A 20,708-nucleotide genomic window follows, 5' to 3' on the forward strand; every position below is an offset into this window, starting at 1 on the left:
TACAATGACATTCAGTGTAAAAAATTCCTTACAAAAAGTTACTGAGTTTACAAAGTGTGAAAAATATTGTATTTTCCCCCATTATAAAAAAATGCCACCTTGAACGAGGCAAGTGATGTCGCTTCATATGCAATGAAACAGAAGAACGGAGAGTATGAAGACACAATACATAGTATACATGAAGTTAATGTGTTGGTTCCTTTAATGTGTGAATCTGTTTGAACCAACGTGCTACCAAATTCATGTGCTATCAGAAGCCAGTGCATCAAAAAAGTCAGTGTAAAAACAGAACAGTTCAAAGTTTTGAGTGGCTGGCATCTTGTCATGATAGCACTGCAGAACTGTTCAAACATTCTTATGGTGGTAGATACAAAGTTGCTTCGGGAATGCTACAGAAGTCCTCAGCAGTGATGTTTTCTTTTTTCCAAACAAAGCAGTAGTTCTTGAACTGCAGGCTACCTGATATTAAAGTGTACAGTACTTCATAAGCAGTACTGTATGTGTCCGTTAGACAGTTGTGACAGACAGGAAGGCGTTGTGTACTTTAGACCCCTCTGGGACTCTGGCCCCATGGCTCATCAGCTCCTGGATGGTCATCCAGTTGTCAAGGATCTTTTTGTTGCGTTTCTTCATCATCTTTTTGTGACTCAGCTCTAAGATATTGATCTCCTTCCTGCCCTCGGCTCCGCTGGCTGGTCCCTCCTTTAAACACTCGAGACGGCTCTTTTGCATGAACTCCCTCCTCTTCCTCTGCTCCCTGGCTCGTGCCAAATGCTGCTTCCTCTCCTCTTTGCTCCAATAGCGGCCCATCTTCATCTCACTCATGGCGTCATCGTCTGTGGTCATGCCTCCGCTCCTCTCCTCTCGGATCCTCAGCGCCCTCTCCCTCAGGATGCGGTCACGAGCAGGCCTCCGGGCCACGTACCGCGTGCCGTCAGCGCGGACTTTGACTTTCCACTCTAGACGGGGTTCCCCAGGGCGTCCGTTTCGGCTCACAGGATCTCGACAGACGCTGAGCAGACTCAGCTGGCTCTGGGAATACTCCAGGGATGAGTGCTGTTGTAGCAGCTGCATGTAGCTCTGCAACACAAAGAACACTGTTAGAAGAACTGTCTTCAGAAGAGCCTTACTCAAGGGCAAATCAATGTTTGGTTGACACGACTCTTCTTGATAATACATACCTGCAGTTGCCTTGATCCTCCTTGGCCTTGATAGGGGGTTGTTTGATATGAACACCCATAGGGAAGCCCTCTCCTGGACTCTCTTGTCCTCCCTTTCTTCTCACACCTCTCATCGTCTGCGGGCAGGGCGGGGTCTGACTCAGACCTGGAAGGGTTGCTCTGGTCTGGGCTGCTGGAGATAACGGGGCCTGGGTCTGCTGGTCTGCTACGACTGGGTGTACCCTGGGGCTTGGGGATAGGGATGGGGCTGGAGGGTGTGGAAGACACCAGTCTGAGGTTTTTCTGGTTGGTGATGCTGATATGTCTCTGCAGAGAGTGGTCAGGAGATCTCTCCATACCCAGCGGTGTTGACCGCGCGCTGTCCGCTGTGTTGTAGGCACTGGAGCTGTCCTTCTCTCTGATCTTATCGCTGTCCGACCTCTCCGGGTGTTCGTGGATGTCGGCCAGCCTGCCGTGCCGCTTGCGTCCGTCTTTGGGGCTCCGTCCTGGTGAGCAGGGTGCGGGATGTGAGGGGTCCAGCTGGTGGCTCTGGCGGAGCTGGTGTGCCTGCATGATGCTCTGACACTCCAGCTCAATGCTGCGCAGTTCCTCATTTAGCATCCTCAACTCCTGCTCCACCCCTCCCCCTTCTCCCACACTTTCCACACAATCTTCATCCCCTCCTCCCTGCTCAGTGAGGCTACACTCTATACTGTGTCGGATGGAGTACACCCCGCACTCGCCTCCATTCCGGATTTGACACTTGAGCTCCAGAAGTTGCTGGAAGCGATTCTCTAAACCGAGGACCCCACCTCCACTATTGCGAATACTGACTACCCCCTCATGACCTTGGCCTTTGGACACTGTCCTCGGACTCTGAGTGTCCTGTGGCACTGCAGTCCCTCGTCTTGTGTGCGGATGCTCTGCCCGCCATCGCTCCCTCAGGCAATGGGCCGGGCTCCTCCTGTGAAGTCTGGCCAGCAGGGGTTGGTGCTCCGGACTGTCTGTACTGCGTCCAAACCCGCTGTCTTGATTATTGGAGGAGCAGGTAGCTGTGTCGGTTGTGATCTCGTCTTCAGCTTGATTCTGGCGTGTGAAGAAAAGATAAAAACTGATTTATTCACTCGCAAGAGCTTCTTTTGTTTGTAGCTGCTCATCATTTGGTTACTCAGTGCATTGTGGAAGGTCAACATTACACCCATGTCGGACAATTCTGCACCTCACAATTCACACCCAATGCCAATGGAGGAAGTAGTGTGCCCAGTATGTGGTGAGATGGAAAGTGAGGGTATGGAGGTCAGGGTGTGGGCCTGCAGGAAACCATAGTTTGCGCCCCATCGTAGACTTGCACTTTTACCATGATCTGTAACCTTAAGCAAGTGCTTTGTTTGCCTAACCTGAACCATACCTTTGCCAAACCCATGATCTTTTCCCAACTTAACCATACCATAGTTTTTTATTCGAGAAAGCTAGAACATTTGAAACACTGTCACTGAAATTTGCAGAATCATCCAGTATCAACATTCTTATAAAAAAGTTTGAAGGTTAGTCTCTCCCTCCTTCTTCCCCCAACACCTTTCCTCCTGTCTTGCCTATCCCAGATACCTTTCTGTCTCTTTTTGATTCATTTCTCTTACTTGACGCTCTCACCTCATCTCCCCTGTCAAAGTTACGTTCTTTCTGCTTCCTCCTCTCCTCCAGGATCTCCATCTTCAGCTCCTCCACAAGCTCCTGTTGCTCGTCATCCAGCCATACCTCCTCCTCCAGCTGAAATCACAACAACATCTTGTCAGAAACCTGTCTCTCTCTGCCTGTGAGTGTTTTGTGTGTGCGGAAGCTTCAGACAATCATGCCGGCAGTTGGAAGGAAAGCAACAGGCACTCAGCAGGCGGCTGCTGTTATTTGACATGACATAGGTTGTCAAGTGAGGGCAGGGAGCCTGTGTATGCGTGTGTGCATGTTTACCTGGATTTCTGGTCTTGTCACCAGTAGTATGATGCTCCTTGCTTCTTCACTTGACAACAAGGCAACAGCTTTCTCTCTGTCTTGCACCTCACATCCATTTATCTGCACATCAAACATCAAAGACGAAGTAAAGAAGGTCATGTTAAGAAGAAGGAACTTGCAGAAAGTCAGGACTACATACCAATGAACGGACAGTTTGTGATTTGATCACACGTGTAACAGACATGAACGAAAGGATAGGTGTAAATATGGGTGTTTTTTTCTTGCAAGGCACCTTTTGTCGCTGTTTATTTCTAAAAATGTTCTCCCTCCCCTCCATTAGTTTCTTTTTCAACCTCTCCCTGTCTCTCTCTCCTCCTTTCTGCCATTACTTCTTCCTGCTCCATGCATCCGTAGGAGAGGGACGGGTAAAGGCTGCGCGCTCGGTAAGGGGACTCAACTGCGTGTGCGTACAGCCCGACCTCACGAGAGTCTGCTCTCACCGCACATCCAGACACACAATTAACTGTTCTTTGACAGGTGGCGTTCATCTTTTCCTCACTAGAGTAATGGGGCTGTCAGAAGAAGATAATAGGGCCAGGAGTACAGCGGGCCCTGCTCCCTACAATCATTCATACTGCAGGGAAACAGAAACACTACAGTGAGAGAATGGAGATACTCAAAGTGCTATATACAATAAATATGGAGGAGAAGTAATGCTGGTGCACTGCTGCTCAGACTGGAGGCAAGTTGAGGTGTCGCGATGTTTTTTTTTGTTTTTTTTTAATCATGATGCTTACATTTCAAAAATAATCAATATCTTGAATAATGTAATTTAAATAAGCTATCAAGGATAAATAAGAAGTGAAGAACTTTGTGAGAATGCCATTGCTCAGGACTACACTCTATTGCTACTAGGCGGTGCTCCAGTGACCTATATTGTTTATTGTGGACAATGAGTATCTTGAACCAGTATGCTTCACTGCATGATCAAGTTAAATTTCTTTCAATTCACTTCATCTTAGTTTGTGATGATCAAATTAATTTTTTTAACCCTTCTGTTTCCATAGAAATTCAAATGTTCCATTCATCTTCACAGGGGCAGCACACATTTTGGACGCTTGCATAATGATTTTATATGATATAGTGACAAACATGCCACTGTTATCCAAAACTGACATTATGTTCGTTTTCCAGCTTGACAAATGGTCAAAAATGATAAATCCGTTGTAGGTGTATAAGTAAAGTCAAGTGCCTTAAAGTAAAGTGCATGTAGAGATATGTAGAGTTATTTAGCTCCACTGTATCAGGATGCTATGTCATGCCGCAACTACAATAGTTTTCACTTTGGATTAATCTGGAGATTGTGCTCTCGAATCAATCGTTTGTTTCAAACGTCTGGTTCTCTGACCGACAGTCCAAAACCCAAAAACCACAATCATGCAGAAAAAAAAATAAAAGCCTGTATACTAACAAAGATCCGAGAAACCCCCTCTGATGCAAATAGGACTGTGAACACAACTTACAGACTGTGTGGCTCTAGAGGCTTAAATGGGCTTTCAGGCAAACAGCACCAGCCAATCAGGAACAAGGCAGTAAGAGGCACAAGGTGTTTTGGGTGAACTCATTAACTAGGAGTGAGTGAGTGCAGGTTTGCACGGGTATTAATAAGTATATAGACCAATAGCTGTGTATACATGCACAAATGTTTCCATATATGTAAATATCCTTCTGCTTATACACATGGACATGTAAAAAACATATAAGAAACATATAAATCAGAAACAAAAAAACGACTCCCACAAGGTTGAGAGTTATATTCACATGTGCCCCTGTGTAGAAGATACTAAAACCAAGTAACAGACAATTCCTCATTAAGTCTTAACGAGGGAGTGTTCCCCTTGGCTACACACAGCTGGTGGCATGTATTGGTAAGCCTGGAGTCAGGCACACAAACTTTTCCACTTTGTTAATCCTGTGTTGCAGTGGGAAAACAATGTGCACTGAGACTATGTTGTACAATATCTGTAGTAGACTGACTAAAGATACAATCCGATGTTAAAACAAAAAACAAAAAGAAGCTGTTTCAGAAAGTGTGTAGTAGTGCAGTAGTGGTACCGTGCAGCCAGTTCACTGATCTCTAGATTCTGAGCGGTGTTGTAGCTAAAGCATCCTAAAGAAGGACGTCAGATAGAAAGACCCCATTGGTGTTTTTGCATAATGAGACAGAGCAAGACTGAGACAGAGAGCAGTGCTACAGATGATGTAGTGTCTCGTGTAACTGCGACAAAGAACTTTAATTTTCCTGGTAAAACGAGGTGATTAAATATACATATGCTTGCCCAGACTGGAGCACCAGCCAGCAGCTTGGATATTCTCTAAAAAAGCAGATTGGAGGATCTACATGGGCATGTTTTTTCCACACACAAAATAAGGATTTTTTTTCTTTTTCTTTTGTAAAAAACAAGGTTGCTATCAAAGATAACATCCTGCCAGTGATGTGAAGAACACCAAAGGGTTCCGACTAGACAGAGAGAAGGAAGACATGTTGGAATCAGTGTGAGTTAATAATATAACCTAGTGTGAATGAACTCCGCTGAAACGACACTACACACCTGTAGAATACGATCTCCTTCCTTGATGCGGCCATCTCTCGCTGCTATACTGTTTGGCTCCACCTGCACAAAAAGAACATGGAAATCAATGCTGACAGCTGGTCATTGAGTAGCTCCGTATTCTCCAAAAAAACACCACTGATGCAACACTCTCACACTACTGCTCTCTCATTTCTGCTGTCAAGAAGGAAAAAAAAAGCCTCTTCATTTTTACAAAGAGAAGATACTTATTTTCTCACTGACAACATTGTATTTTTCATTTTTTTTCCTGGTGCTAGAATGTATCTCATTCATCCTGAGAAGCCCTGACTGCTGGTGACTGACACTGACTGAGGTAACATGTAAGTCCTTGACATTATCTGAGGGAGCATGGGTGTCTGATAGAGGAAGCATGAGTGGAAAAAAATAGAGACAGTAGGAAAAAAAAGTAACAAAATAAAAAAAGTGTTTATGGTGCAGACATGATTCTGTTCTAGACCTCATACGTCTGAAAATGCGTCCCACTGGAAATGCATATAACAACACAACAATCCCTCAACAATCCTTTGATAAACTTTGTTATTGTTGTGTCGAGGATCAAGAGAGATACCAACATGTGGAGAAAAAAAAAAATGGAGACAAAACAAAATCACACACATAGTCGCACCAATACTATCCATGCATACATTTTAATGAGGGAAATTAGCATTTTTATCCTTTTTATCAAACATACAAAAATAGACCTGTTCTGTTGGTGGGAGACTTGCTTTCACAGTCTGTTGCGGTTCAGAAGGTGCTGGTGTTGGTGTTGTTGTTGAAGAACAGGTGAAAAAACCAGAGGAATAGCTGGCAGAGTTCACAGATTTATATACAAGTCATTTTTTATAAAGGCTGAAAGCAGCTAAATATACTGCATGTCTTTTGTAATTCTGCCATTTATATCCTTATGGCTGTGTTTCTAATCCTCGTAGCAGCTCTTGCTTTTCACACCCTCGCCTTTGTGTTTGGAAGGGGATTGGAACTGCACCTGGAGCCACACTAAACATTTTTCTAATTCATTTTGTAATGTTTAAAGCCCTCGTAATATTACCATTCACCCAGGTTCATCTCAAAAAGTGAAATAATTTGTTTTCCTTTTGTTAACAATTTCGCAGGAGGAATTGTTTTTCTCCGAGTCACAAATCCTTTAGAATTTTAAAAAGTCTCTCTGCAGCGTGTTTCCTCTTTTGTTTTGTGTGTTTGGTATTCAGAGGGGGTACACTAAATGGGAGAACATGTCATTTGACGTACTGTGGTGGAGGGGAAAGAGAAGGTTGTTGCTCAGACCTAATTAAAACCTTCAATTAAAACACGTTAAAGGAGGAGGGATGAGAATGGCAGGACGGGAATCACATTTCAAACCTGACTTCCTCTTTGGCCATGCGTGGCTCATTCTCAGTTGATATTTGACTGGCAAACATTTTTCTCCCCATCCTCCCTAATTCACTTCCACTTGCTCTCCGCTTCAGTGTGTAAAGATGGGAATTCAAATGGGATTTCATGCCATCTTTTAATAAATACCTGCTCCAAAGAAAACTGATTGTGGGGCCCTGAGTTCCATCAGACTTCGTCGGGGGAGAGCTTCAGGGCTTCTCGGGGCCGTGGCATTTTATTTTACAGAACAAAGATTGTGTGGCAGGAGGAACCAATTACCACCAAGTCCTTAAAAGAAAACGGTTAAATGTGCTAACAAGGAGTAACTATTTTCTCTGGGCTCACCTGGCTGACATAGATGCCGGTGTCCTCCTCATCGTCGGTCCTGTAGCACAGCGTCAGGCCGAGCTTCTCCTGGCTGTTCTGTCTGCACAGCTCCACCTCCTGTCACACACACAAAGAGGCCAATGATATTTTAAACCAATAATGTTACGCCTGTTATGAGCCATTGTTTTTTTTTCCCCAGTGAATTGGATGGATTCCAAAACCATATCATTTGAAGCGTGGAATTCATTCCTGTATTGAAGATGAAATGATACCACCCATGAGCGACCGGGTCCAAGTTGATTTTTATGCTCTACATTACCGTTTCTAATCACTTTGGGTATGTTTTGTTGTCCCATGGTCATGAGTAAGTGAAATTGCTTTAGGCAAAAAGGATCTGTTATTTTTCTACTCATGCACGATATCCAGGCGACCTCAAATGCCTCAAAATTTACATGTTCACACATGTTTGTAATTATATACTTATGAGGACTGTTGCCAAATGTGGTCCCAAGCTCAGACTCAGTATTCACTGCTTACACTCGGCATTAACATGCATCTTGAGCGATCCGATCACAAGTGGACAGCTCGAAGTACGTCAGTTCGCACCTTGCATTAGAATGTGTCTCCACAAAGTGTCTTGGCTGACCGCTTGTGATCGGATTTCACTTCCTGTGCTGTGCCTAATCTGCTAGGAATTAAAAGAAGAAGAAGAAATTAAACAATGTAGACTTGATCTATTCCTTATGGTGTGTTCCAGGCAAACCAAATCAAGTTTATGTGATTTGACAACCACCTGAATGAGTACAAGTGAGTAGGTACTTCTGCTTAGGCAAAGGACATCAGTTTAGTGGGCCGTCCTTTAATGTGGCCCAGGTCACATTCGAGAACGCACTGCAAAAAGAATGTGGCCGTATGTGGCCCACACCACCTCAGGTCATTTTAAGCTATCAATGTGATCTAAGCAGATCTCAGATGTGTCCTCAATACGTCCTGGGTGCATTCAGACCTCTAGTTAGGGCGGCCTACTACCCAAGAATACATGTTAAGGCCAGGTCTGAACAGGGCCTTTGAGTAATTGTTAACATTTCTTGTTCAAATGACTACAAAGACATACAAAACGATCACTAAAGGGACACAAAACTACCACACAGACGTCTTTTTTTTAATCTGTGGCTCTTGCTCTTATGTAACAGGGGTGAAGAGGCCTTTTACATGGCTGTGCTTTTTCTGCTGTCTTGGCTTGATAAGAGCAGCTAGACTGAACCTAAAGAGTGAAACAGTAAAAACCAAAACAATTAGCTCGAAGAAGCTAATGTTCCCTAGAGCTGATGGGAAATGCAAAGTGAACAACATCTTTTTTCCATTACACACAGTCATTGTTAATATAAAACCACTCATTTGTGCCGCTTTTAAGGATGACTAAAAGATGGATTTGGAAACTCTATCTTAGGTAACTTAGCTGCTACTCAAAGCTGCCATGTGGAACTTATACACATCCACTGAGGACACATTCATGTCCAGATCCCTTCAAGTCTTGGCCCACTTCTTCACACTCTGCTGCTTCATCTCCACCCAGATTGAGACTTAGAGCCACAGCAGTCGCCATGCAACACAACTCAACCCAGCAGAATGAATGTGCACCTGCAGAATGGAGGTCCATACAGCACAATGTAAACTAAATGATCTAGAGAGCGCGCTCTTTACTGGATTTTATAACCTGCGGTGTAACAGTGCACTGCAGTGTTAATGTAAATAAAATATAACACACAAACACACACACTAGCATGTGCTCTGTACATCAATGAAATAAAAGCCTGTCAGTATCACACTGAACCCAGCAAGCGGCAACATACAGGGCAGGTCTTTGATGGCTATAGTGATGGTATTTCACCAGCTGGTCCCCTCCCACAGGAAAATTTCTCGAAATTTAACCCGATTTGCAATTGGCTCCTTTTGATCTCTGCTGTGTATAAAGGTACTCACATAAAGATAACTGCGGGGGTAATCTTTATTAACCCCATGCTGCCAAATTCATTTCAGCGCTGTGAAGTTGTGAAAGGTGGGGTGTGGGATATAGCATGGGGTAAAAAAAAAAAAAAGGGGGGGAGGGTGGGTGGAGGGGGCGAGAATTAAGCCCCAACCCCCTTTTTTTCTGTCATGGGAAACCACGATAGCAGAGATTGACAGGGGAAGTAATTAATTTCTGTGGCATTTAACCCCCTGTGCAGACAGGCCTGACCTTCAAAGGCTGGGGGTGTGTTAGGAGTTTATAATGTTGTAACACAGTGCACTGGTCTTGACTATACCCACACTCCTCACCAGTTTAGTGCACTGGTTGATTTGAACAAACCCTGACAGTGAAAACACAGCACCACACAGCGAGATCAGGCAGCGCTAACGCCTTAATGTCAGCACGCATCGGGTGGTACACTGGGTTTTAGTGGATTACCGGAGTCAGTTATCGCGGTGTGGAGCTCACTACTGAATGGTCTCCAGATGCGCGAAGCTGTGGGTGCTGAAACTGTAGAAAGGCTCGATTAGCAATGATTGGATCATAATCTGTGCCACTGTGGAGTTTAGATTATGGCGCAGCAGTGACGTCTAAACTAATTTCATGTAGCTTACAATCACATGCGTCGTGACGATTCTTAATTTACAGTATGTGGTAAGTAATCTTAAATTGAAAAGACCACATTTACCACATGCTACTAACATATATGAGATAAAGACATATTGACAATAGGTGACATCCTGTCTGTTAGAGTCACATCAAACATCTGTCGGTAACATTTCAGTCTAATATGCACTTAACAGTTTGGCCTACCTCATGTTTCATTCACAAGAAAATGACTGCCGAGCCTAATGGTCATTAGCTCATTGTTTCCACATTGCAGATAATGACATCCACAGTATTTAAAGCGCAGTCAATCGGGTTTGAAAATTATTTATAATGACAGGTTTACCGTTGATACTGTGCTTTTTTCTTTCAGCCTTTTTTTTTTCTTCCAGTAATTTTTTTTTCATCTGCCATGGTCCAGCGTGGCCCTTGATCACCTCACCACAAACCATTTACTACTGGCATGGTGGTAGACTTTTAAAGAGTGACAGTATAACCCTGATGATGTCATTTGGATGAGGTCATTTTGTATTAGGTTTAGGACTTCAGATTTTTCAGCAGAGAACCTGCGTTACAAACCAGAGGTGTGTCTTTTGAAAGATTTTTTAAACATTTATCAGGCAGAGAAGGTCAGGCTATAGTTATAGTTATGTTATGGTTCTAATATACCATGGACATTTTAGGACCCACGACTATGGCTGCTCATTAGAGAGTAAAACCCTGGTTATCATGGCCTTTGCTGCATTGATTTCTGTCTCTTTCTAGTTCCCCAATGTTATGGAAGTGAGTACCTCTTTAATGGTAGAGACACTTGTAGTAAGACTCTTTGTTCTTGTACAATCTTTTTCTTTTTTTTTTCTTTTTGGCTTTTAGGGATTAAGAAAATGCAGCATTTGAAGCTTGGCAACCATTAATAATCCATCATTAAGTCTTATTTATTTTGACTAATTTGGCAAACAGCTAACTGGCTGCTCTCTTGCAGACTGCTGCCACTTCATTAACTGTACTGCATAACCTGGTGACTAAATAGAGCTTTTATTAAAATCCAACATAATTTAACACTGTATTGCCTGGGAAGTAGATACAAATATCCAGAAGGGGTGGAAATTATTATTTACTTATTTCATAACAGTATTTTTAGTAACTCTTTGGAATTGCGATTGTAATTGGAATGGCTTTCTAGTCCATTGTGAACCTATATAAAACTGGCTGGCCTGAAACTTAGTTTCAACACGTACTGTCTGCTACTTGGTGATATTATAGTACGGTAGATTTGGCAGAAGTATTATGACAGCAAGAGTACCCATGTGGACAATCATTTTTGAAGTGAAGCTAAACCTGTCAGTCAGACGTAATGTTCCTGGGAATGGCAGCCCTATTTTGTTTCATCCAAGAGGAAAGCCATTCATGTTTCAGTTAGATACACATGGATGGACAGAGGTAAGTGAGGATGGCCAATTTATGTCTGGCAGGTGGGGATGTTTTTTTTTTTTGTTTTTTTTTAAACTCTGTGTGTGTGTTTGTGTTGTAAAACCAACCTTGTTCTGATACCACTACTATTACCACCCCCCCTCCCACTCCCACCCCCAACCGACACAGGAGACTCCAGATGACGCTGTGAGGTAAGGCCACAGCTGGCAGCAGAAGAATCCTAATGACCCACAATGCAGTTCACTGAACCAGGGAGTGCCTATTAAACCAGGTCGGACAACTGAGAGTAGCAAACGTCACCCATCACTGTCACCTAGCATGACCTGGAGATCCACTGTCTGACCTGTGTGATGCATGTGCTACGATGGAGACACTTGTGGGTGCAAATGGTTGACTGTAAGCCCCCCCCCCCAGGGCGTAGCAGGGCGGATTTTGTCATGTTTTATATGAACTCAACGGCATTTCCTGATATCATCATCATCATTACCATCATCATTATCATCATCATCATCATTATCATCTGCTATTTTTAATTGGTTTTTCCACTGATATAGCGAGTGCTTGCTTTTTCACTATTTCTGTTCAGCTTGAAGCGGCTGTCAAAGGAGCATAAGTATTTCTGAAGGAGAGTTTATGAGGAAAGAGCCACTAACCGCCTGTGAGTGAAGCACACCGGTAATACAACAGAGAGGCCTTTTCTTTTGGTACCATTATGTGAAGACTGGCCTTACCTCTTAAACCCAGGGACGGTGCTATGCTACACAAAACACTCTGAAGAGAGCATGATGCTTTGACAAAAGGCAGCCAATTTCCTTGTATTATTGTAGAAGGCAATTTTTCTTGTATTATTATGGGACTTGTGAGCATCATACAGCAAGGGCTAGCCTTGGATTATTTCCTGGGATTTTGTATTACTGACACAATGGTGGCCTCATATTCCACTGCATTGGAGGAAAAAAATTAAGGATTTTCAGTAACTTGGAAAGTCACATAAAGGCTAATGAGTATTTCTATTGCACAAAAAGTTTAATTTTACATTTATGAAAGACTACATGAAGTCTATTTTGTGTCCACGGATTCCAGTATTTTTTCACCTATATTTAAATTTAACTACTTTTAGGGCCAGTATGAGTGCAGTAGAATATACTTCTGAAGCAAAAAGTGAGAGTCATGCGAAACTGTACCTCATACTCATACTCTTCAGTCCTCTCCACCTCTGCTGGGGTGTTGGACAGATACTCTGGACATTCATAAAACTCATGCTCCATGGTGTGGATGGAATGACAGCTAGAGAGAAAACAGAAGAAAAGCCAGTTGTGTTAAAGATCGTTACTGTATATTCTCATCCGCACACGTCCAGTGGGTGAAATACCCTTTAATATCCAGGGGGTCCAGTGCAATGCAAAACAGAGTAGGGTTACATCACATTCCCAGCAGCCGAACAACATCACACAGTTAACATCCTACTGAATATACAGAGAATAGTTTGTATATTCATTTAGAAAACATCCAGGTCTTTTTTTTTTATTGTTTGCTCGGGCAATACACGGCTTGTTTGACAACTTTTCACTTTTTGAGTTGGATAAATAAGGGCTGATATTTCGCATATGGATTAGTTTTTTGTTATTGGACTTGAAAGACATAAATGAAGCTTTCAAGTCTATTCCAACAGCTGCATCACTAATAAACAGTCCGTTTGTGTTTTTATACTACTGATAAAAAGAAAATAATTTGCTTAATTTTTGAGACACCCAAATCTGAATGAGGTTTTTAGGGGGTCTTAATTGTTAATAAAGGTGCCTTAGATCCCCCGGTGTATTTTGCATGTGAGTGTGATGTATTTATTAATAATGCTCATCTAATTCCGCAACAAAACTCTGAACAAGCAATGTAGACATCAACCATTCCTGCTATAAAAGTCATGACCTCTGTAAATTGTCACCATGATAACTGCCTCTCCATAATCATTGACCAACACTGGCAGATTTGTAGTTTTATAGGACAAATTGATTTCATTTGCTTCCCAGCAAAGCCCTATAAATAGCCGCAGAATGGATGTAGCACCAGAATGCCAGCTCTATCAGACCATTGGCTTTTAATCGCCCAGCAAAAGCTCCCATTAAAGAAAATGGATGTAGCACAAAGAAGCGATTACTTCATGCGCGTTTGGTTCTGCATAATGATATCACAGGCCCAGCTCTGCAGGGAGTTTCCACACCATGATACACCTGCTTAAAAACTACCATGAAATGAAAGAGAACAACATCCAAACCTGTCTGTGTCATCTCAGTGTGTGCCATTATCAACTGTGCATTGGCTACAATTGTACATAATGTGTTCGCCCTCACCTGTCAGACAAAAGGAAGGGACAGATGTCAGGGACGGGTGGGGTAGCAGGCCGAAGCTTGGCCAGTGCCATGATGTGCTCAAAAGTGATGTCTGTTTGCGTGCAAACGTCGACAACGCACACATCCTGTGGCGTGCCACCGTGGTTATGTGCAACAGCCTGCGTGGCTCTGGTGGGGGTTCGCCGGAGAACCTGGACAACGATGGGGTCTCGCCTGATGGCCTCCACCACTGCCTCGTCATGTTCGACCTTGGAGAAGTCGCGCCCGTTCACCTGGGGAAATGGAGAGCAAAGAGTCACTTGACTGAGAGCTTCTTTGGGAAATTACCTCACTAATCATAACAACACCCCGTCCTCTCTGTTTGATGTTGTAAGTTACAGCAATGGCAATGATTATAAAATATTTTGTCTCTGAAAAGGAGCAACAAGTCAGGGGAAAGATGTGCACACTTTTTGTGCCTTTTTCGTAACCTTCATATATCCAGGGACACTCTGTCAGTCAGACATACGTGCTCCTTTCAGAAACAGCCTGTTTCACATTTGCACCTGGGATCCTCATAGTACCTTTCTTTACACGTCTCTTAGCTGCTGAATACCTCCTAGTAAAGCAGCTACAGATTTAGTGGGGTACTCCTTCCCAGCAGGTTCAGACATTTTACTGCTGTGCAGCTATTCACAAATGCATTTTTATAACCTTTCGGCTTCTGCCAAGTTTACAGAGGCTGTATAATGTATTACGTTTTCTGAAGGAGGAAAAACTCCCAAAGTCATGCTTTGGAACCTAAATTAATCTCATTCAGTTTTGCTCCAATATTTTTTTTCAAATCAGTCTAACCCAGATGCATTATTTACATTGCGTTCTAACCATTAAGCCCATTAGACATAGAATAATAACACTGATTTAGGCAAATGAGCTGCAAAGTGGGGGAGAATAGCGGGAGGTAGACCTTGTTCCACTGGGAACACCAGTTTTAGCAAGCAGCACCTACTTAATTTGCAAGTTTAGAAAAGGTTGTGCCGCAAGGGAATCGATGGAGAATAGGTGTGAAAGATGTCATACTGACAGCTGTCAACCTGAAAACACACTCATACACCTGTGCATTTACTCCAGCACTGACACCTTGTCACTTTGTTTGACCCAATTACAAGCCCTCCATGAGCCTACACCTTTGTTCAAGTTCATTTTCAACCTGTCATATGCTAAAATTGATTAACTGCATTGACTTTGGATGTCTGAGAGTGTCAAGAGTGTTAGTAAAGAGCTTAAAACAGGCAAGATAATGCCTAATATCAGCATCATTATTTGGAGAATACACATTAGAAATATGGAGAGCTAGGTATTGGATACTTCACATTACCAGTAATTGTTTAGAAAAGTTTAGAAAGTGTTGCAAGAACTTTGGCTGCCCATCAGTACACACCTTATACTGCCATCTGCAGCTATGATGGAAATTAATGGATGACTGCATTGGATCTGTGACCTCTCGTGTTGTCACGTTTCTGCCATAGTTTCATGACAGCTCTCCCCTGCACACATTATCCTAATTTAACTATCCCATTTGTGCATCTTTGAAAAAGTGTAGAGAAAGTTCCACGACATGTATAAGTTGGAATGAGGTCCAGATGGACACATTAATCTCCAATCAGAGGGAATGTTCTGGAAAGCAGGAAGTGATTGTGGGGGTAAACCTGCCAGTGTCTTTACCTGCTGTTGTTCCTCCATTCAATCTGCCTGTTGATGAGCTAACTGGGGGCTGATTAATGGCCAGCAGATGTGACAAAGACCGTGGATAATGGCTCAGAACGTGCAGCTTTTATGTGTTTGTGTGCATCACACATTTCGTACATCGTATACACTGAATTTACAAAGCATTAGGGGTATAATAAAACCACAAATGAGGGGATTAAGAGAAGCAGTCAAGTTAGAGAAGATGAGACAATTGAGCTGTTGATTGTACAGAAAGGTTCAGAATCATTTATTTCTTAGTCATTCTATTTTCTGTTTTTATCACACAGTCTGCATTAAACCTTAAGTGACACAGATCCATAATCTAACAATATCTACACATTAAAATATCCTTATTTTTTTGTTCTGTTTATTTTTTATTTCCTATTTTTGTTATATTATTGTTTATTCTTGCAAAGTCTGCTCCCCCATAGGGATTGTAGTTTAATCTAGCTGAATGTGTGTGTATGTGGGTAAGCATGCATAGGATCTATACATGCAAGTTGGATCTGTGCTGACACGTGTAGGTGAGCGGATTCCCTCAATATGGAACAGTAATTCCATTTTTATTAGTAGTTCCCTTTCTCATCACTCAACTGCAAGCGTGTGACCAAGCTGATGGAGAGACAATATCAACTCATTACATCATCCGACATAACCCGTGAAAGCTCTAAGAGCGCGCTAAAAATAGTCTGATAGTCTGAGGTCAGGCCGGTCCATAGGGACTGCTGTAATGAACCAACAATCTTGCGCAGCCTTCATATACCTCTCAAGTTAAAGGTTACTATTGCCAATAAAAATGGTTCCCAGTAGCCCTAAACCAAAGCAAGTCTGTCCAAACACTCCTTCCTAAAGGTCAAGGTTCAAAGTTGCATGTTATATAGTTTGGGAGGACTGATACTGTAGCTTATGAGTGTGTTTGGTGAAAGCAGTGTGTGCATGTCATTGATCTACAGCCTTTTGTGAAAATGTCACTTACTTGTTATCAGCCCACTTTGTATGTTTGCTTTTACTCCTTAAGGTATGTGTTGCAGTCTTTTTGTCTATGTATACTGGTCTACAAGGGCATAAAGCAGTGACTGCAGAAATTTTATGGATATCAAAGAAATATTAAACATTACATACTGTATCTTAAGTTTCAAGGGAAAATGCAGTATCTACAAAGAAAATAAATTAAACTAAGCTTAACCACATCAAATTACATGAGTTACTCTAGAATCAGAATGGCAGTTGCTTCTAACGTTACTCTGCTAATTCACGCATTCTAGCCGTCGTTTAGCTGCAGGACGAGTTTAGCAAGTTCTTTCTTGATCATGTTTAGATTTGGCTACTGCCTAATTTATGACACTTTATCACTAACATGTTGGACAATCAAAATTAAACTGTGTGACTATGTGACTTATAAGAAACTGCTAGGAAAAGGTAGGTTAATCTAGCTATGATGAGCTGAAACTTTCTCATCAGTTAGCTTAACTTTACATAGCTTTCTTAGCTTAGTGTTAATGTTTTGCTTGGTTTTTACCTCTATTTTGAAGTTACAGAAAATTAAATTTTTTATATTTTCTCAGAAATAACACATTTGTTTAGCATAACATATTTATGGTAGACATATGGTAAAGCAAATGTTGAAACGTCAGATTCTGGATTCAGTTTGATCAAATAGTTACATTTTGGCTTTGTATAGTAGAATTATGTTGTGGAAGACAACATCACTTAATCATATGTCTCCTCTATTCACTTGGACCCATGTGCTCGAAGAAGTCCAGTGGATGGTTGAATATGCCTTGATGTTTCACTTCCTGACATGACTCTACACAGGCTTTTAAGGTCACGCATATAAGAAATGGCAAGTCTCAGCTATCAGCTATTAATACAACATTTTACTCCCTCTGATGCACCAATTACACACATCACTGACTATGAGGGGTTACTAGCGGACCATGGTGTGGAAATGGCTGTTACATGTGTTGAGACGGGGGTTGAAAGTAGCACAGTGAAAGCCAATCAGTCACCAGCACTGAAGCTTTCAATATGCTCAATAGAAAGCTCATGTCAACCTTTAAATGTGTTGCAGGGTTTTTATCAGTTGGCCACTAAGATGGTTAAATGTTGTTTCTACTTTTGAATACAAACGGATAAGGAAAGCCTAGAGATTAGAGTGAGTGTTTGTTTGTGTGTGTGTATTTGTGTGAGTGTGTGTGTGTGTGTATGGTCGTACATTTGAATGGGTGTGTTTGCTGCTCAGAGATAAGAGCATGATGGAAACCACTCAACCTCACAGCTAAATCTGTCAGATATGGTGTCATTGTGAGCAAATAGGGGCAAACACATGCACACACACACGCACACACACACACACACACACACAAAGCTTAAACATTACATCAGCTCCCGACAGACTTAAAACAGCTCTATGAGGTTGTTTCCATTAACCATGTTTGGCTGAATAATGCAGTATCTCACATTGAATAGGCTCGTATAGGCCACGAAACAATAAGCTGCCCAGGAGAGAGAACCCCTGCCTATTCAACACCGACCTCATCTGCCCCTGAGGAGACATGTCGCTCAACACCACCAGCAAGCTGTCTTCCACAATCGCCCAGATCATGATTTTTCTGAACTTCAGCTCAATACAAGAAAGATTGTTTTTTTACATTCATGGAAATTGGCATATTGTGATGAGTGAGGAAGCGCAGGTGGCATGCTCCAATAATCTGCCAGATCTCATTTCTCTTCCTCCTTTAGCTGTATCGAGATGATTCAGGAGGCCACTCTCATGCGGCGAGGGCTTACTGTCATAAATGTCTCATTTCAATAATAAAAGTCTCTGACATGCAATATCACCCTAGCGCTGCGGAGGCAAAGGAGATGATAGTTTCATAAATTTGAGTGGCAGGCTGTGCAACTGGTGCCATGCTCGGTCAGCTGAATCACATTGACCCTTGCCTTGTGCAGGATGAGAATACCATGATGCTATTGATGCATGTGTGACAAGCAACCAGGGAAAACTAGCAAAACAGAATAGAGATGGTTGAAATTAACCTTTTTTTTTTTCTTTTTTTTTTTTTAACATTCTTTGTTTTCTTTGTCTGCCTTATACGACATTATCAGTTAAAGTTCAACATTATGTAATATCACTTAACTGATTTGAAAATGGCCAGTTAAAGGTTAAGAGGAAAATTAATGCAGCTAGTCTGCTCCACAAGTTGACTCATGAGTATTTCTCTGTGGTTAGCCACAGTCACCAATGCAGGTTTCTGTATTCACTTTTGGTTGGACTCAGCATCAAGTCTATTTGGAAAGCTTAAGGAGGCTTGCACTGCTTGCTCTGATGCGTTGTCCTGCTGGGGTTTGCATTTCCCAACCCTGCTCAACACAGGTGGCAAGTGCAAACATCGGCATCTCCCGCTGTTAGCTAACTTCTCCCTGTAATATAACGAATGCGAACGTAACACATCTTTTTGTGGATCAATACTTAAACGTTTCGTTTACTCATGGCTTTTCTAAATGCCAAGTGCTCTGAGGTTGTTTCGAAAAAAAAAAAAAATCTCACTACCTCACTTACTGTACAATTACAACATCTGTCATTTCAAAAGAGCTAGAGGATTCAGATGTGGCGGAGAGTGGCTACAATATATAATTTACTATAATAATAGTCAATTTCAAACTTGAGTATGATGACTGTCTGGAGTAAGTAACTGTTGTTTTGTTGTGATATGATTCATTTTAACCTATATTTAGTCCAAGATGATTTGCTGAGCATGTGAGTCCTATCTTGGCCATGCAGATTTCAGCGCTCTTGTTTCCGACAAGAACAACCACATCTTGTAGTGGTGTTCACCAGTTGCGGGGTGAGCTCAAGGGCATCTTTGCATGCTTACGGACGCTTTAGTAGCTGTTTGCGGAGGGGAAAGTGTGCATTGGTCCAGCACTGAAACCACACTACAATTCATTCCCCTAACTGTGTCTTTTTATTCGGATTTCTTTTAAAACATTACCTCAGGATTAAAAAAAAAAAAAAAAAACCCTGACTCAACTTAAAAAGTGCACAAGGAGTTGGTGAGATTTCACCTCTGTTTTGTATTTTTTTTTTTTTTTAGCCAGGCTGGTTCGTCTTTTCCAATCAGCAACCGTTCACTATGCATTGTAATGCTCTGCTGTTTTACATTTCTGTATCGCGCCAATTAATCAAAGTGACAAGGTATTTAATGAGAGGCAATTAGAGTGTTAACCAAAATGCAAATCAGAGAGATCAGGGGGAGACTGTGGGAGAGAGGGAGAGTGCAAGATGTGTGTTTTGTGTTCATAGTGGTGGCGGGGGCTCGGGGTGTTGCGTATGTGTGTGTGTTTATGAGTGAGTGTGTGTGTGTGTGTGTGTGTGTGTGTGTGTGTGTGTGTGTGTGTGTCTGTTTGTACCATGGCAACGGGTTCAAGGAGACCCCGCTCAGTGCTCTTATTAGGGCCCTTATTCACCGAATTGAGTTCAGCTCTTCCTCTCTGTGTTTATGTGCTCATCTGCACCTGTGATTGCATCTATGGCCATGCTTGCGAGTGTGAGTACAAGTTGTAATGAGTGTCCTTCACAGTTTTTCACAGACATGGGCTCCTGCACAACAGGCGAAAACAACCAATTAGTTCTGCATGAGGAAGACCACATGACAACATGAAATGTGGATTAAATAGCTGCTGTCGGGACGGATGTTAAGTAGCCCGCTCAGGTCAATCCCTTCCAGATCACACAGCATCTGTCTGTTGTAGATTAGACTGCGTTTCCTCTAGGAATGGCTCTTTACAGCGCTGGCTTGTTTTAGCTGTTAGATCTTTGCTTCAGACGAAGCATTAAAAGTAAAAAAAATGTATGAACCTTTAGCTAAAATGTAAAGCGCTTCAAATAATCTTGCAACAATGGCAGCGGCCCGTGCTTCCCACGTTTCCCTGTTCAGTAGGACCTGCAAAAAGTGACAGTCTGGTGTACTGTCCTTCAGCTGGTTTTCCTGCATTCAAGCCCCTCATCATGAAGCATCTGAAAAGCTGAAGTGTCCTTCAACAAGATCGACTGCGCCGCTCTGCAGCCCGTCATTCACTGTTGTCTCCCTGTGGACTAAAATAAAAGATTATCTATTACATTTTCCAGAATCCATTCAGACAA

General features: G+C 42.4%; 1 protein-coding gene across 1 annotated transcript in view; it reads right to left on the reverse strand.

The window, feature by feature from the left end:
- Positions 1-507: 507 nt before the first annotated feature.
- LOC111224589 (PDZ domain-containing RING finger protein 4-like) overlaps positions 508-20,708 on the reverse strand; it is a 32,521-nt gene continuing 12,320 nt past the window's right edge. The window contains exons 2-9 of the mRNA XM_022749132.1: positions 13,835-14,106; positions 12,671-12,773; positions 7,457-7,555; positions 5,720-5,782; positions 3,126-3,227; positions 2,811-2,927; positions 1,182-2,246; positions 508-1,080 (exon numbers count right to left, since the gene is read on the reverse strand). Of these exons, the coding sequence (XP_022604853.1) occupies positions 508-1,080; positions 1,182-2,246; positions 2,811-2,927; positions 3,126-3,227; positions 5,720-5,782; positions 7,457-7,555; positions 12,671-12,773; positions 13,835-14,106 (2,394 nt within the window). The remainder of the gene's footprint in view (positions 1,081-1,181; positions 2,247-2,810; positions 2,928-3,125; positions 3,228-5,719; positions 5,783-7,456; positions 7,556-12,670; positions 12,774-13,834; positions 14,107-20,708) is intronic.

Source organism: Seriola dumerili, unplaced genomic scaffold (genome assembly GCF_002260705.1).
Source record: "Seriola dumerili isolate Sdu_G_001 unplaced genomic scaffold, Sdu_1.0 BDQW01000138.1, whole genome shotgun sequence".
In the NCBI taxonomy this organism is placed as follows: Eukaryota; Metazoa; Chordata; class Actinopteri; order Carangiformes; family Carangidae; genus Seriola; species Seriola dumerili.